The 17,319-nt window shown below is 52.1% G+C and overlaps 1 protein-coding gene across 1 annotated transcript; it reads left to right on the top strand.

Annotated features, from left to right (window-relative positions):
* The first annotated feature begins 92 nt into the window (after positions 1-92).
* On the top strand, positions 93-17,271 carry Dcst1 (DC-STAMP domain containing 1). Its single transcript, XM_051156926.1, has 16 exons — positions 93-219; positions 926-1,051; positions 1,133-1,207; positions 6,391-6,519; positions 6,983-7,122; positions 7,890-8,100; positions 8,202-8,345; positions 8,874-8,995; positions 9,366-9,523; positions 12,390-12,489; positions 13,008-13,103; positions 13,241-13,367; positions 13,516-13,635; positions 14,091-14,233; positions 14,356-14,469; positions 16,886-17,271. Exons 1-16 carry the CDS (start codon positions 93-95, stop codon positions 17,117-17,119), a joined length of 2,166 nt encoding a protein of 721 aa, XP_051012883.1. The 3' UTR covers positions 17,120-17,271.
* The last annotated feature ends 48 nt before the right edge of the window (positions 17,272-17,319 follow it).

Below are 17,319 nucleotides of genomic sequence, written 5' to 3'. Positions count from 1 at the left end.
CGGGGTCTCAGAGAGCTGAAGGACACAGTCTAGTCATGGGCTGTGCGTGAAGCCAAGGACACAGGCGGCACCTCCTTTCTCTTGTCAGAAGGATGAGAGAATCTTTGGGAATCTTTGAAGACACTTCTGAGATGAAAGGGCTTCCCAGCCACAGACTGCTAAATATTACACAGCGACAGAACGGAGCGGGGAGGCAGCAAAGGAAACAGCCCCACACCAGTGAGACAGCCCTCAGACCCTGGCCCTTCCCCGCATCCCACAGACGTCTCTTGCCCTCTCTCCTCCATTTTGGGTCCCTCCAAACCTCTATCCCTCTTGCCTTCCCTACAGCCCTACAGCCTTTTTTTTTTTCCTTCACTCCTTCCTTATTCTTCAGGACCCTTCATCTCTTCTAGTGTACACCATAGCCCTGCCACCAGGCTTCCCCCACATCTGATCCTCTTCAAATCCTGAAGTTTGAGGGCTGGAGAGATGGCTCAGGGGTGAAGAATATTTACTGCTCTCCCAGAGGACCTGAATCCAACACCCACTCCAGGAAGCTTACACTTAAAAAAAATTTTTTTTATTTACTATGTATAACAATGTTCTGCCTGAATGTACAACTGCCGGCCAGAAGAGGGCACCAGATCTCATTATAGATGGTTATGAGCCACCATGTGGTTGCTGGGAATTGAACTCATGACCTCTGGAAGAGCAGTCAGTGCTCTTAACCTCCGAGCCATCTCTCCAGCCCGAAGCCTATACTTTTTTAACTGTAACTGTAGCTCCAGGTGATCTGACACCCTGTGACCACCCGTATAAACATGATGTGCTCAAACTTAGGCAGGCACACTCATACTCACAAATAAAAATAGGGTGTTTTTAACCTTAAAGAACCTCATTCAGCCAGAAGAAGAGGCTATGAGCTGAACCCCGCTCCTTTCAGCCATGCAGAGGCTCCTTCGCTGCGGCCTTCCAGTTTCCTGGAGCAGGTTCTTATGGCGCCAGCCGGGGGAGTTCCCAGCCACTTCTTTCCTGCTGGGAGCAGGCACTGGCGGTCTCCTGGCCATAGGCAAGTGTGTGAGCAGAAGGGGCAGGGTTGGGGCAGGGCTGGAGCTATCAAGCTAACTTTTGGCTTCACCCTGTCCCTCAGGGCTCTTTCAGCTCCTGGTAAACCCCATGGACCTTTACGAGGAGCAGAAGATGACAGCGTTATACGGCTTGGCAAGTGGGTAAAGCTGGCCATTAGGGGCCTGGGGGAAACTGGGGCCTGCTCTTTCTGTGCCCCAGAGTCCATGACTTCAGCTTTGTCTTACACTTTAGAAAAGGAAGATGGGGGCTGGGAGTGGTGGCGCACGCCTTTAGTCCCAGCACTTGGGAGGCAGAGACAGGCAGGTCACTATGAGTTCGAGGCCAGCCTGGTCTGCAAAGTGAGTTCAGGACAGCCAGGGATACACAGAGAAACCATGTCTCAGAAAATAAAAAAGAAAAAGAAAAGAAAAGGGATCTGGGAGGCTCAGAGGAGAGGGCAAAGCCTGTGGCACACGTCCTACCCCTCTTTAGCAACTCGGTTCATCCGTCCATCCACTCATATTTACTCACTCCCTGAGGATTCAGAAGTAAAGGAAGTTGACAAGCACCAGCTGTTTTTTTGGAGTTTACAGTAAAAAATAATAATAATAAAGTAAAAATAAAAATCAGGCCTAGCTGGGTGGCTCACACCTACAACCCCAGGAATCATAAGGCGAAGGCAGGAGGATTGCCACGAATCTAAGATCAGCCTGGCCTACACAATATGTTCCAGGCCTGTCTGGATTGCCAAGTAATGTCCTGCCTCTAAGACTAGAAACTACTCACCTCCCAGTGTGAGACAGGGTAGGTGGTAGAAGAGAAAGAAAGGGTTGGGTGTGATCCTAAGCCTGCCAGGGAAGACTTCTGGAGGTGACCTTCGAGTGGAGACATTTGTTTGGGGAGGTGTTGGGCGGAGGGAAAGGGAAGGCTAGGAAGGGCTGTGTAAAAGTGGGTTAACCTCAGAGAAAATGTATCGTCCCACAGAAAAAATTCCCGAAAGGACAGTATGGGGCGTTTATACCTGCAATCCCACTTCCTAGAGTTCCAGGACAGCCTGGGCTGTAGTGTAAGACTTTGTCTCAAAAAGCTAGACAAAAAGAAAACATACGCACACACACACACACAGGACAAAAAGAATAGAGAAAATAAACAAAAACAAAAACAGAGTGACTTTAGAGTTTGAGGGTTTTTTTGTTTTTGTTTTTGTTTTTGTTCAAGACAGGGTTTCTCTGTGTAGCCTTGCCTGTCTTGGACTCATTTTTTCCCCTTTTTTCTTTCTTTCTTTTTTTTTTTTTTAATATTTTTAAAAGATGTATTTATTTATTACATATATAGTGTTCTGCCTACATGTACACCTGCATGCCAGAAGATCTCATTATAGATGGTTGTGAACCACCATGTGGTTGCTGGGAATTGAACTCAGGACCTTTGGAAGAGCAGCCCATGCTCTTAACCTCTGAGCCATCTCTCCAACGGACTCATTTTGTAGACCAGGCTAGCCTTGAATTTATAGAGATCTGCCTGCCTCTGCCTCCCCTGGATTACAGGCCTGCATTACCATACCCAGCTGTGTTTGAGAATTTTAACAGCTCTGATCAGTAACCCTTTCAAAGCTCTAGAGTTACCCACCAGTGGCACGTACTTATCATCCCAGCACTCAGAAGGCTCAGGCGGGAAGATTGTACATTTGAGACCAACCTGGACTATATATTAAGACTTTTTTTTTTTTTTTTTTTTTTTGAGACAGAGTTTTTCTGTGTAGACCTGACTGTCCTGGAACTTGCTTTCTAGACCAGGCTGGCCTGGAACTCACAGCGATCCGTCTGCCTCTGCCTCCTGAGTGCTGGGATTAAAAGTGTGAGCCACGACACCTGGCTAAAATTTTTTATTTTTTATGAAGGGGAGGGAGCCAAAGTCTTATGTCACCAAATGCTGTTATAATTCCTCACCTGTGCCCTCAGTATGGCAGGCTCACTGAAGGTTCCTCACAGTGTGACTTTCAGCAGGTTCTGTTAGTGGCCCTCAGATGGAGCCCCCTTCTCTTCTCTCAGCCCACCACAGGCTCCTTCTTTGAAATGTGCATCCAACCTGAGCCCCAGCAGGCTGTCCTTGTAGGTGGAGAGTGCCAGGCCTGCTGCCTTCAGGGCTGCTATGTACCTTGTAGTTGCCTTTTCCTCTAGAGAGAAGTTCCACACTCTGGGATCTGGCCAGCTGCTACAGTCCTGCAGGAATCCAGCCCACAGGGGACAAAACACTATCCCTTCCTGTGACAGTCCCTAGAGGGTCTTGACCTGACCTGTGATGTTCTCGCCTGGAACTAGCTATGTAAACCAAGGCAGCTGGAACACACAGAGATCTGCCTGCCTCCCAAGTTCTGGTGTTAAAAGCATGCACCATCATACCCAGCTCTCCTTTTTCTTCCTTCCTTCCTTCCTTCCTTCCTTTCCTCCTCTTCCTCCTCTTCCTCCTCCTCCTTTAAATGTATTTATTTATTTGGTGTTTGGCCTATATGAGTGTCTGTGTGAGGGTATCAGATCACCTGGAATTGGAGTTACAGACAGTTGTGAGCTGTCATGTGGGTGCTGGGAATTGAACCCAGGTCCTTTGGAAGAGTAGCCAGTGCTATTAACTGCTGAGCCATCTCTCCAGCATTCTCCTCTTCCACCTCTTCCTCCTTCTTTTTCTTCTCCCCCCCCCCACTCCCTGCCCCATTTTATTTTTTTGGGCAGGGTCTCATATATCCCAGACTATCCTCTAACTTGATACGTAGCTAAGGATGGCCTTGAACTTTTGATTCTTCTGCCACCACCACCTCTTAGTGCTAGGATTAAAAGGCATATACCATCATGACACCTAGTTTTGGTTTTGGGAATCAAACCCACTCTGGGCTACAGCCTCAATCCTCTTTACTTTTTGAGACATGGTCTCCCGGAGTTGATCTGGCCAACTGTGAGCATGCTCTGTGGACCAGGTAGGCCTTAAACTTTTCTATCCTCTTGCCTCAGCCTCTTGAATAGCTGAGGTGATAGGCATGTGACACTAGACCCAGATCTCTCTCCTTCTATAAACTGTCAGGTAGAGAAATAAAACACTGAGTTTTCCCCTCTGGGTGACACTGAAGGAGCCTCAGGGACATAAAGCAGCGATCTGTCAGCTGTTGTGTCAGCTGGAGTCTTTGGCCAAAAAGCCAAGGCCACAGAACAAGTCTCTCTCACTGCCCTGTAATGCACAGATTGGTTTGGGCAAACCCAGACTCAACCCCCAGGGGCCAGGGCAGAACCAGCCTATTGTCCTGGAACAAAATCTAGGTTGTATTAGCAAAGTGAGAAGGCAGAAGGGGAAAAAAAAACCTGCTGGGTGGCATCCAGGGTCTGCCACAAACCTGTATGTCTAGGTGCAGCCATGGGGGAGGAATGCCACTGGCAGGGCACAGGGTAACAACAACTTGAAGACCTAGTGAGAAATGGGCACCGGCCAGGGCCCTGTGGATTTCTATGGGCCAGACTCAGTGGCCTGGGATCACTGCAGAAGGTGGGAGGGGCCGATCACCCGGGCCTATGAAGCATGTCACGTGGTTCGGAAATTGTCCATCAAGAGGAGCGGGAAGTCAGGACTGAAAGAGGGAAGGGCCGTGATCCGAGTTACGCTTTTATTAGAATCATCCTGGCCACTGAAGTGGAAGGCAGCGAGAAAGTACGAAGATGAGTTAGAAAGGCCCTGTCCATGGGCTGCAAGGATGGCTCAGCAGCTAAGAGCCCTGGCTGTTCTCCCAGAGGATCTGGGTTCTATTCCCGGCACTCGCGTCGAACAGCTCGTGAATATAGCTCTAGCTCCAGGGATCCAACGCACGCTCTTGGCACGCTCATGGTGGGTGCACATACAGGCAAAACCACCCGAACACATAAAATAAGAAACAGATAAGCCGGGCGTGGTGGCGCATGCCTTTAATCCCAGCACTCAGGAAGCAGAGGCAGGCGGATTGCTGTGAGTTCGAGGCCAGCCTGGTCTACAAAGTGAGTCCAGGATGGCCAAGGCTACACAGAGAAACCCTGTCTCGAAAAAACCAAAAAAAAAAAAAAAAAAAAAAAACAGATAAAGGGGAGTTTCAGTCCAGTGCTAGGGGTACAGCTCAAAGGCAAAACACTTCACACACGCGCACAGGGCTGGACCCTAGCATTGCAACAACAGTGAGCTCGAGTTCCCATGAGTGATGACCAGGACTGTGGGAGACCAGTGGACAGGGTGGGAGGATAAGTTTGAGGGTTTGCTTTGGCCATCACTGGGCAAAAACTCCACGTCCACTGGGGATCTTCTTGTTCTCTGACTAGCTCATGCTGTTCCTTTGTCCTGGGCTGCCATCTGTGTCTCCTAACGACAGTTACTCATCTCTCAGGCCCAGCTGACACATCATCTCCTTTGTCCGGCCTTCCCGGCCCCACCCCTCCCTGCAGAAATACCCACACCCTCCTCAGCTCCACAGCTCTCTCCCTAAGCCCCTCCCTGCCGCACTGAGCACGTCTGTCCCATGGTAGTCATTTGCTTACTAGTCTGTCTTTCTCTCCGGATTACGAGCTTCTCAGAGCTCACTGTCTCCTTGCAGAGACCACATGCGCAATTGCTGTAACCTACCAACCACACATGATTAAAGGGCTACCATGCGGGAAGGGTGGAGATTTTGACTCCTGTGCGCGTCAGGGCACTGAGGATGTCCAGGTGGGCCCTGACTGCTCCTCTGACCGCCTTATGCATCAGTGCCCATCTCCTCCATGTCTGCTTTGCCTGCTCTGCTCCCTCACTGCCTAAAGTAAATGTGTATCCAGCCCGGATGTGGAAAGTGTGGGCTCCTGACAGCCACATGCACACTCACGGGCACACACAAATGTGACCATGACTGTTCTATTCCCCCAGTGCCTTGCAGAGATAGACATAAAGCTACACTCTATAAAGGGCTGGTAGGAGAAGGAAGGGAGGGAGGGAGGGGGGAGGGAAGGAGGGAGGGAGGGAGGGAGAGGGAAGGAGGGAGGGAGGGAGGGAGGGAGGGAGGGAGGGAGGGAGGGAGAGGGAGGAGGGAGGGAGGGAGGGAGGGAAGGAGGGAGGGAGGGGGGAGGGAAGGAGGGAGGGAGGGAAGGAAGGAGGGAGGGAGGGAGGGAAGGAGGGAGGGAGGGAGAGGGAGGAGGGAGGGAAGGAGGGAGGGATGGGGGAGGGAAGGAGGGAGGGAGGGAGGGAGGGAAGAATGATGCTTGAGAAGATCCAGGAGAAGGCTGGGGCATGTGAGCCCTGACAGATGGCATATAAGGCTACCTCCTTACTTCCTTTCCCACCTTCTGGATTTCCCAATAGGCTTAGGGGCCATAGGCTGGGGGACCTCTCCTCATACCCGCTGTGCCAGTGTCCTGTTGGTACCCAAGATGCTGGGCAAAGAAGGCAGACTCTTTGTCCTGGGATATGCCTTGGCTGCCATCTCCAAAGGTGAGGAGTGGCTGCTCCAGAGTGCCAGTTGGTGACACCAAAGCTGTGACCCTGGGCAGACCACCCAGTGGGGATCATGTTGCTGAAAGGGGAGAGAGAGAGAGAGAGAGAGAGAGAGAGAGAGAGAGAGAGAGAGAGAGAGAGAGAGAGTCAGAGTCTGTGTGTCTGTGTATGTGTATGTGTGTCTGTGTGTGTGTGTGTGTGTGTGTGTGTGTGTGTGTGTATGTGTGGATGTGTGTATGTGTAGTGGGAGAGGGGGTGTCACATCTTTACTGTTCCAATTTGCTGCATTTCCCTGAGACCGCCTTTCCATCTCATGGCCTCCTTAGTTTATGGGATGGAGCAAGATCTCTCACAGACTTGCTCAAGCCCATCATGGTCTGCATGCAGAGAGGGGGCTAGGGGGGGCTCTAAGAAGGGACTGACTCTGCAGGGAGGTGACCCACTGGGCCTCTTCTGCTAGGGCCAGCGGCCAATCTGCAGTACAACCTCAACGAAGTGATAGCATCCCTGGGCTGCACTGTGGAGCTGCAAATCAACAACACCCGAGCGGCCTGGCGTGTCTCCACAGCCCCTTTGCGGGCAGTGTTCAAGGACCTGCTGGTCAGGACCCTGTACAGACAGGCCCTATCCCCAGGACCGAGTTGGGTTGGTCTGGGAACATGGCCCTGGATCTATGGGCTCCTAGTGGGGGATGCTCCTAGTATGTTTTGGACCACCATCCTCAAACATTGCAAAGTCCTTCCTGATCCTGGGTTGTTAAAAGCCAGAAGGGCATTCTACCATTGGGACGTACATACCTCCATATCTCCAGATGCACGCATGGGCAGGACTCTAGCTTGGCAGCTGGACTAGAATGTTGGGGGATTGGGGACATTGGCCTTTGAAGACCAGAGGACCAGAGAATGGGATATTTGCCTTGGGGTTGAGAATGTTAGAGAGATGAGGATTGGGAGAGGGAGGCCTGGGCGCCGGGGTGGGGGGTGTGTGAGGACGGGGGTGGGGTGGGGGGGGGGAGGGTGGTGGTGGTGAGGATGTGAGAACTGAAGAGCTAGCATTCAAAATTCTGAGAACCATTGTACAATGAAGATAGAGGATGGGAGGCCCAAGGAAAAACTGAGAGGCTGAGGAGCAAGGCAGAGCAGCAAGGGTGCATGTGAAAGGGTGTGTGAGAGCTGTAGGGAACTGGAGAGAAGCTTTGTCTCAGGTCTAGACGCCTGTAGGCCTGGGTAAGAGCCCTAAGCTGGCATTGTTAGAAGACAGACTGGGAAGCAGCAGTCTGTGAGCCCCGCCCCTCCCCTCCCCCACCCCCTCCCCCATCCCACCCCCATCACTTCTCCTCCCCGCTCCTCCCACCTTCCTAACCCCAGGCCAGCAAAGACTCATTGAAAGCGGAGACTTGGAACATCTCTACCTCCTTTGAGGACCTGGATGTCCAGGTGAAGAGTGACATTGGCTATTCACCTGAGGACAATGCCACGGACACAGGCCCAGGCACAGAGACCCGCGGAGCCCCGGTAGGCAGGCACCACCTGTCCACCCAGAAGAGGTACGAGCTGAAGACCAGGCTGCGCTGCTCTTGTGAGGACCATTCCTGAGCAGGGCAGGGTGGGGCAGACTTGAGGACCAGGCTCCAGGCCAGGGCATGGGAAACCTCAGTCACCCCTGTCTCTCGGCCACAGATGTAGTAGACAAGGCCATCATCAGCTGCCACCGATGGTTCGAGAAAAAGCACCAACAGTGCATGCAACGCATCTGGGTCCCACTCCTGAACCACCTGCTCTGCCTGCCAATGAAATTCAAGTTCTTCTGTAGCATTGCCAAGGGTCAGTGGCAGGATAGGGTTGGGGTCCCGGGTTAAAGGAGAGGACTCCTTAGGGCCCGCAGTGGGTATAAAGTGTAAGTATAAGGCGCATGCACCCACTGCCTACTCCCTGCTTTGTGGTGCCAATGAGTCTCAGCTAAGCTCTGAACCCTCTATCTCTCCCCACTGGAAAGACAGATATAATAATAGTTCTCATCTCCGTAAGGGTTTTGAGATTTAAATGGGCAGATGCATTGCCAAGCCCTAACAGCAGTGGTACCCAGAGGAACTGCTCTAGAAATGCTGGACTCTGCTGTCAGTATTTGGGATGGTTAAGAACAGATGGGAGGCATCGGGCCTTGTTGCTGGATGGGAGGAGCCAGGGCTAGCAGAGTAGGGAGGGGTGGGTGCCCAGGAAAGTCAAGGACAAAACAAAACAAAACAAAAACAAAACAAAACACCTAGAGTAAGAGGCTCAAGGCAGGGCAGCCAGGCCAGGCATGCAGCCTGGAGGAAGAGGCCCTGACTTGGCCCCACTGTCTACCACCAGTGATGGAGGTCTGGTGTCACAAACGCATCCCAGTGGAAGGCAACTTTGGGCAAACCTATGACTCGCTCAACCAGTCTATTCATGGTCTGTATGGAGAATTCTCAGCCAATATTGATATTAAGGTAGGAGGCAGAGGTGTGGGATAGGGGGATAAAACAGAAAGGGAGCAGGCGGGGAGGAAGGCATCAAGGATCCGGACAGGACAGTGAGAGGCCTAGGGAAGAGGTGCCTGAGTGTGGAGGAGGGGCGGCGATCCTGCCATCCTGTGGAGTGTACGCAACTGGCTTTCGGCATGAGATGGTGTCAACCAACGTGGGTTCAGGGAAGACGGACTGACAGACTGGTGGGCAGGTGAAGTGACAGCCCCTAGAGGTCCTGGGGGACTCAGGGCCTTAAGTAGGGGGTCAGTGGGAATGTGTCACCAAGAGGCTGGTGGGGTACACGGCAAGGCTGCAGTGGGCTGCTGTTTGTGACCAACCGTTCCCTTCCCAGGAAGAGAAGCAGGCCGCGGTGTTGGGTGTCAACACGAGCTGGGAGCACGTGAGCACGGAGGTGAGGGACTACGTTCGACAGCAGGAGGCTCATTTGCAGTGGGCTGTGGGGCTGCTGCACGTGCTCCTGTCTTGCACCTTCCTGCTGGTCTTCCATGCGTGAGTCACAGGCCCCACCTGTTGCGCCTTCCTCTACCCCGGGATGGGAGCCCTGGTATAGGAGATGCAGAGCCGACACCCCTAATTCAGAATCTGACTTTTTTGTTTTGTTTTGGTTTGGTTTGGTTTTTCGAGACAAGATTTCTCTGTGTAGCACTGGCTGTCCTAGACTTGCTTTTTAGACCAGGCTGTCCTTGAACTCACAGTGATCCACTTGCCTCTGTCTCCCGAGTGCTTTAAAGGCATGCGCCACCACCGCCCAGCTCAGAATCTGACTCTTAATTTGCCTGTTTCCACAGTTAATGGACACGGCATTTTGTATGGAGAGATATTACTGATTTCTTTAAAAAGCAACCATCTTGGGCTGGAAAGATGGCTCAGTGGTTAAGAGCACTGACAGCTCTTCCAGAGGTCCTAAGTTCAATTCCCAGTAACCACTTGGTGGCTCACAACCATCTATAATGTGATCTGATGCCCTCTTCTGTCATGCAGGCATACATGCATGCAGAGCACTATATACATAATAAATAAATAAATCTTAAAAAAAAAAAAAAAAAAAGCCAGGCGATGGTGGTGCACACCTTTAATCCCAGCACTTGGGAGGCAGAGGCAGGTGGATCACTGTGAGCTTTGAGGCCAGCCTGGTCTACAAAGCAAGTCCAGGACAGCCAAGGCTAACACAGACCCTGTCTCAAAAAACAAAAACAAAACAAAACAAAGCCCAACAACAAACAAACAAACAAGCAACCATCTTCATGTGTCTGCCTCCTTCCGGGACCTACCAGTAACACTGGCTTTCACACACACACACACACACACACACACACACACACACACACACACACACACTTAGCTTTGACTGTAGACTTTTTTTTTCCTTTTCCCTTGCCCTTCATGTTCCCCTTGGCTCTGACTTTGTGCCATTTTTATCATCCAGTTTTGCTTTCATTCCCTGCCGCCTGCTGTGTTGGCAGCTCCCTTCAGTCCATTTAGAACAAAGTCCTCAGCCCTACCCACCCCTGTGTCTGCCTGGGGCTAGCCTGGCCTCGCTCTGCTCAGGCTCTCCCGCTGACTTCTGGACCTTCTCCTCCTCTTCTCCACCCTCGCGTATCTGGGTGGGGCAGGAGCTGGGCGAAGGCAGCCATAGGGACCCTTGCTGGCTACCCCTGTTCTTCAGACTAGAGTGGCCCCAGGTGAATGATTACATGGGTACCCAGGGCCCTGTGGAAGGACAAAGGTGAAAAAGCCATATTGCTACCCTGGAGACACTCCTGCTCTAGTTGAAGTGGTAAAAAAAGGTCACCCAGGAGACACAGATGGCTCAAGGGCTCTACTGTGGGCTGGCTATGGGGACAGATATGGGAGCTGGGGAGGTTACACAGGGGAGAGGAGGCGCACATCTGAGCGCCAGAAAGCTGCAGGTGGGGATCTGTGGTCACGGGAAGGAAGGGTAGTGCTTTGAGTAAAGACCTTGGCATCTGCAGTTTTCTGGGCAGTGGCTGGGGTGGAGGGCCGAGCTGAGAATGGCTTGGCTTAGAAGCATTTGGAAAGCCCCTGCAGGAAGGCCCTGAACAGGAAGGTGGCCACAAGATGGATGAGGGTGGGGAATATGGTGGGGGTGGGAAGACAGGGGCAGAGACCAGGCTAGGTCAAAGGTTAGGGAGCCAGGACAGAGCAAGGCAGGGCAGGAAGATGGCCCAAAATGGAAGGAAGTGGAAAGGCACAGCAGTTGTCAAAGCCAAGCTTTGGGGAGGGAAGAGAGTCTAAAGTCACTGCCAGGCTTTTAACCTGGGTGAGATCACTCAGAAACAGGACAGAGCTGCGGGGGGGTGGGGGTGGTGATGGGGTGGGGGGTGGTGATGGGGGGGGGGGTTGTTCGCAGCCTGGGAAATCCAGCACTGCAGTGATAGGTTTTTCCACAAGGGGGCGCCCCAGTCTATCTTTGGATTTTTTTTTTTTTTTTTTTTTTTTTTTTAGAACCCCAATGGCATTGTTCTTTAAAAGGGGAATTATGTTTCACATTTTACAGCTTAATTACTTCTGAAACTTTATTTTGGTTTGGTATTTTTTTTGTTTTTTGAGACAGCATTTCTCTGTGTAGCCTTGGCTGCCCTGCACTTGCTTTGTACACCAGGCCATCCTCGAACTTACAGAGATCCTCTTACCTCTGTCTCCCTGAGCGCTGGGATTATAGGCATGTGCTACCACTCCAGGATACTTCTGCAATGTTTTCCCTAGGAAGCAAACATTTTATGGGACTTGGGAGCTACACAGAGAACACGTATGAGCACGCATGTCTCCACATACACAGCTCAAGGGAAGTCAGGAAGGGCAAGGATATGCTGGAAAGTCAGGAGATGCCTGGATATGTGTTTTGTTTGAGCTGTGCAGCAGAGAAATCTGAAAGGCATGGTGGAGAATACTTTTAATCCCAGCACTATGAATTTGAGGTCAGCCTGGGCTACATTGTGAGACCTTGTTTCAAAGGCAAGCAAGCACACAAACAAACAAACAAACAAATAAATAAAAGCGAATGTAGGAGCCATAGTACCGAGTGATTCCTGCAGTCTGGAGGGCTTTCTGACTCTGTGCGGCCACTTCACTCATCTTGTAAGATACACATCAGCCCCGAGCGCACAGACTGTTCACGCCTTCCTCTGTTGGGTCTCAGCAAGCACATGGGTGGACATCTTCTACGGCAGAACCAGAAGGCAGGGTGGAGCCTGCTTCCTTCATCGCCCAGGCTTCAGACACGGGATGCTCAGTGAATGTCAGTTGATCTGATGTCTAAACGAAGCCCACGGTTCAGTGTGGATGGGAGACACTGATGCAGGAGATGGAGCCGGGCCTGTCTATGCCTCTGCAGATCCTTCTCCTACATGGATAGCTACAACTGGGACATCCGCTTTGACAACATCTACATCAGCACCTACTTCTACCAGATCGATGCACGCAGGAAGAAGCTGGTAGGGGAGCTCAGCCATGACAGAGAGCGCCACTGTGTCCTGTATGGGCTTCATACTCCAGGGGAGTGAAGACATTTAGGGTCTTTAACCTATGGAGATTTTTTGTTGTTTTGTTTTTCCAGACAAGGTATCTTTGTGTAGTCTTGGCTGTTTGGACTCACTTTGTAGACCAGGCTGGCCTCGAACTCACAGAGATCTGCCTGCTTCTGCCTCCCGAGTGCTGGGATTAAAGGCGTGCTCCACCACTGCCCAGATGGCATATTTTTTAATGTATATGTGGGTGCCTGTTTGTCTCTATGTGTGCCATGTGCATGTATGTCATGCCCTCAGAGAGCAGCAGTGGGTGTTGGGTCCCCTATAAATGGAGTTACAGGCAGTTTGGAGCTACCTAATGTGGGTGCTGGGAACTGAACTGGGGGCTATGAAAGAGCAGCTAGCACTCCTGACCTCTGAGCCAGCCACCCTCTAGTCCCTAGTCTCCCCTCACACACACATACACCCCCCCCCTTTTTTTTCAGGGCAAACAGAGTCTGTTGCCACTCCGCAAAGCAGAAAAGAGATCTGTTATCTTCCCTTTCAAGCCTACTATCCAGGCCTCAGAAATGCGCAACGTGGTGAGACTAGAGTAGGGACAGGCCTGGGAACGGGTGATGACCTGCAGGTGGGACACTGAGGGTGGAAGGCAAAGAGCCTGGAACACTCCAAGCCAAAACGGGGGCCACCCAACTCTTCCTACCTGGGCTCCCCACAGGCGAGGGAACTCCTGGAAACACTGCCCATCCTGCTCCTGCTGCTGGTGCTGTGTGGGCTGGACTGGGCGCTCTACTCCGTCTTTGACACCATCCGCCAGCACTCCTTCCTGCAGTACTCTTTCCGCAGTGAGCTCGGACCCAGGCTGCGGCCTAAGCGACAAGCCCTGTCCCTTCTGCCTCGTCCTCTTCTGCAGCCTTTCCCTCCTTCTCCTGACCCAGCCCTCAGCCCCTGCACTCCAGCTTTTGCCGGAAACCCTTTCTCCACCCTGACCAGGCAGCCACAAACTGGAGGTGAAGGTTGAAGGAGACTCCATGCTTGCCAGACTTCTTCGGAAAACCATTGGAGCCCTGAACACCTCCTCGGATACAGGACTGGTGGAATCAAACAACATGCGTGAGCAATGCTGAAGGCTGGGAGCTGGGGAGCCCAGGGCAAGGACAGGGGGCGAGCGGTCGGGAGATAACAGAGTAGGGTTGAAGGCTGGACTTGGGAAGTGGAGACAAAGGGTTTGGTGTCCATGAACTGGGGGAAAAATCAGAGCCCAGACAAGCTTGGATCAGAGAAAAACGGTTGCCAGAGCTTCGAGGTCCCGCCCACTTGTCCAGTAGACCTTTCTGCCATAATCAAATGGAGATCAAACAGCCTATAGAGGTGGTGAGGGTGGGGTGGAGGGACAGGTAGTGAGCAGCTATGGTATTGATGGAGACAGCTATGCAAGACGGAGGAGAAGAGGCGGGGAAGGCAAACTGCAAGCCCACTCCTACCAGAGTGGGGAGATCGACTCTGCTGCCCTGTCCCTCAGCTGGCCCTGACCAGATTGCTAACAGCCTGCCTCTCCCTACCCGCAGCCTGCCTGCCTCAACCTATAGGCCTGGATGCCAAGGCCTACTGGGAAACTTCGCTGCCAACCTGCCTACTTGTGTGTCTCTGCCTCGCGCAGGCTTTTGGCTACCGGCTCCGGAGGGTCATAGCAGCCTTCTACTTCCCTAAGGTGAACTCCCAGACAACTCCCACAGGCCCAAAGGCGTGCGTGCACACACACAGGCCCCTACCAGCACCGTGTCCCTCCCTGCTCTATCATCAGCTCTGTTCTTCTCGTTCCCCACACTTCAGCGAGAGAAGAAGCGAGTCCTGTTCCTCTACAATGAGCTACTGAGGAAGAGAGCGGCTTTCACTAAACTGAGGAGGGCCGCCATTATTCGTCGGGTGCATCGGCAGAGGGCTCATGTAAGTACTGTCCCTAGCAAGCCTGCCTGCCAGCGGTCCGCTGGGTCTGAAATCTCTCAGAGAAGGGGCATCCTTTAGTATACCCAGTACGCTCTGTGCCCCAGGCCTAGTGGAGCCGAGTGGGTCTGCCACAATGCAGGTGTCCAGCTTCTGGAGGTCAGGGCTTTGTCTATCTCTGAAACTCAATGCTCAGCATATATCAAGACATCAATAGGCCTTTAGGAAGTGGCAGAAAGGGGAAGTCAGATCTGACGGTCTGTATGTAGGAAAGCAAGTGATACTGATCAGAGAGAAGCTGAAGACAAGCCCAAGGCAATTGCAGAAAAGGGAGAGGAGGCTGGAGGTCAGAGGTCAGAGGTCAGGGGTCTGTGAGGGAACCTGTGATCTTTGAAAGTCATGTAGTAGGAACCAGGTTTGAGTCCACACCCCCTGAAGCCGTTCCTATAGCCTGTGGTCCTCACTGTGTCTGTTTCTTCCTTGCAAGAATGGAGAGTGTAGACAGAACCCTGAGGCTATTCTTCAGCTTGGTTAAGAGTGGTAACTGGGGGCTGGAGAGATGGCTCAGAGGTTAAGAGCACTGACAGCTCTTCCAGAGGTCCTGAGTTCAATTCCCAGCACCCACATGGTGGCTCATAACTATCTGTAATGTGATATGGCATGCAGGTGTCCATGCAGGCAGAACACTGTATACATAATAAATAAATAAATAAATATTTTTAAAAAGGCCAGGCGTGGTGGCACACGCCTTTAATCCCAGCACAAGGGAGGCAAAGGCAGGCGGATCTCTATGAGTTCGAGGCCAGTCTGGTCTACAACGTGAGTCCCAGACAGCCAAGGCTAACACAGAGAAACCCTGTCTTGAAAAACCAAACCAAACTGAAACAACCCAAAAACAAAATTTGGATTGTTTCCTACAGTCTCTTTGTATAGGTACCAACATTACAAGCAGAAAAATGAGACTGGTAAGATAGCCAAGTGGGTAAAGGTACCTGCCACCAAGCCTGGTGACCTGAATTCAAGCCCATTCACATGGTAGAAGGACTCCCGAAAGTTGTCCTCTGACTGTCACACATGCACACACGAACATGGCATCAACAGGCTGTGATTCCTTGGCCTGGTCCTTAAGTAAACTGAGCTTGAATGGCCAGATGAAGTAGGAAGGATATGTATTCTAAGCTGGAGGAACGAGATGTGAGAAAAACTCAGAGACCAAAGGAAATGTCAAAGGCCAAAGGCTAGCTAAGGAAAGCAACACACCAGTGGCAGGACCCAGGGTGGCAGACTGAGGCTAGAAAAGTATCAGACCATGAAGCGCTCTGAAGGCCGAGCCCAGACCTGCTCTTATCAGGCAGGAAGTGGGGCCTCAGGGATTTCTTAAGCAAGTGTATGAAGGGGGCATTCAGAAAGTGGGGTGCTCAGCGGAGTGATAGCAAATTTGTGATTTGGTTGCTTGGCTGAGAGCTGCCTTAGCAAAGTTACACCATCGTTCTGAGATATTTTTATTTTTTCTTTTCTTTTCTTTTTCTTTTTTCTTTTCTTTTTTCTTTTTCTTTTTTTTTGAGACAGGGCTTCTCTGGGTAGCCTTGGCTGCCCTGGACTTAAAAACTTAATCATTTAAGCTGGGCGGTGGTGGCTCATGCCTTTAATCCCAGCACTGGGGAGGCAGAGGCAGAGGCAGGTGGGTCGCTGTGAGTTTGAGGCCAGCCTGGTCTACAGAGTGAGTCCAGGATAGCCAAACTTTCATTTATTTATTTATTTAATGTGAATGGGGGTTTTCCCTACACATATATCTGTGCACCTCATGGGTGACTAGTGGCCCAGAGAGGCCAGGAGATCTTCGGATTGCCTGGAGCTCGATTTTTTTTCCCCCCGAGACAGGGTTTCTCTATGTAGCCTCGGCTGTCCTGGACTCACTGTGTAGACCAGACTGGCCTCTTAACTTACACAGATCCACCTGCCTCTGCCTCCCGAGTGCTGGCATTACAGACAACGCCGGTGCTATGATTCAAACCTGGGTCCTTGAGAAGAGCAGCCAGGGTTCTTAACCACTGAGCCATCTCTCCAGCCCACCTGTAAGGTGCAAATAACCTTAATCTGTCTGCTCTAGTCCCTTTTAAGTCTCACTGTAAAAACCAAATTAAACTGCTCTACGTGTGTACATGATAGTAGTTGCAGGTCACCCTCGGGGAGTTTGGGTGTGGCAGGCTCCGCACTCCATCATGGAAGACAAGGAGGCTCTTAAGACTCACTTCCACTGCATCCTCGCCCTCCAGGGCTCTTCCCCTCCATCCCAGCTTCCTCCAAAATAGCACTGCCAGGCCTTAGGACTTCACACATTAACAGCTGCCCAGTGCCACTGACAACCCTTCCTGCTCAACCCACCTGGCATTAACCGACCCGCCTCGCCCCCCAACAGCGCCACCACCTGGTGGACACTCTCCTGCGCCGCCTGACGCGTCGGCGCTGCGTAGTGTGCCAGGCACCGGAGACGCGGGAGTCCTACGTGTGCCCCACGCCGGGCTGCCAGGCCGTGTACTGCCGGTCGTGCTGGGACGACATGCGACAGCGGTGCCCGGTGTGCACGCCCCGCGAGGAGCTCTCTTCCTCCGCCTACAGCGACAGCAACGACGATACCGCCTATGGCGAGTGAAGGGATGCAGCCCGCCTTCTTGTTTAATAAAGTGTGATGTACGCTCCTGCGGCTGGCGCCTCCCGGGGATCGGGGACTGGGTAAGCCGGAGGAGCCGGCTCACACAACCCCCACAAAGCCAGGCCACAGACCTGAGGCCGGAGGACAGCGAAGAAGGGAGAGAAGGCTCGAGCCCAATTCTGTCCACGCTCGATCCAAGT

The sequence above is a fragment of the Acomys russatus genome, chromosome 15, assembly GCF_903995435.1.
Source record: "Acomys russatus chromosome 15, mAcoRus1.1, whole genome shotgun sequence".
NCBI lineage: Eukaryota > Metazoa > Chordata > Mammalia > Rodentia > Muridae > Acomys > Acomys russatus.
This window is presented reverse-complemented; position numbering and strand designations above follow the sequence as displayed.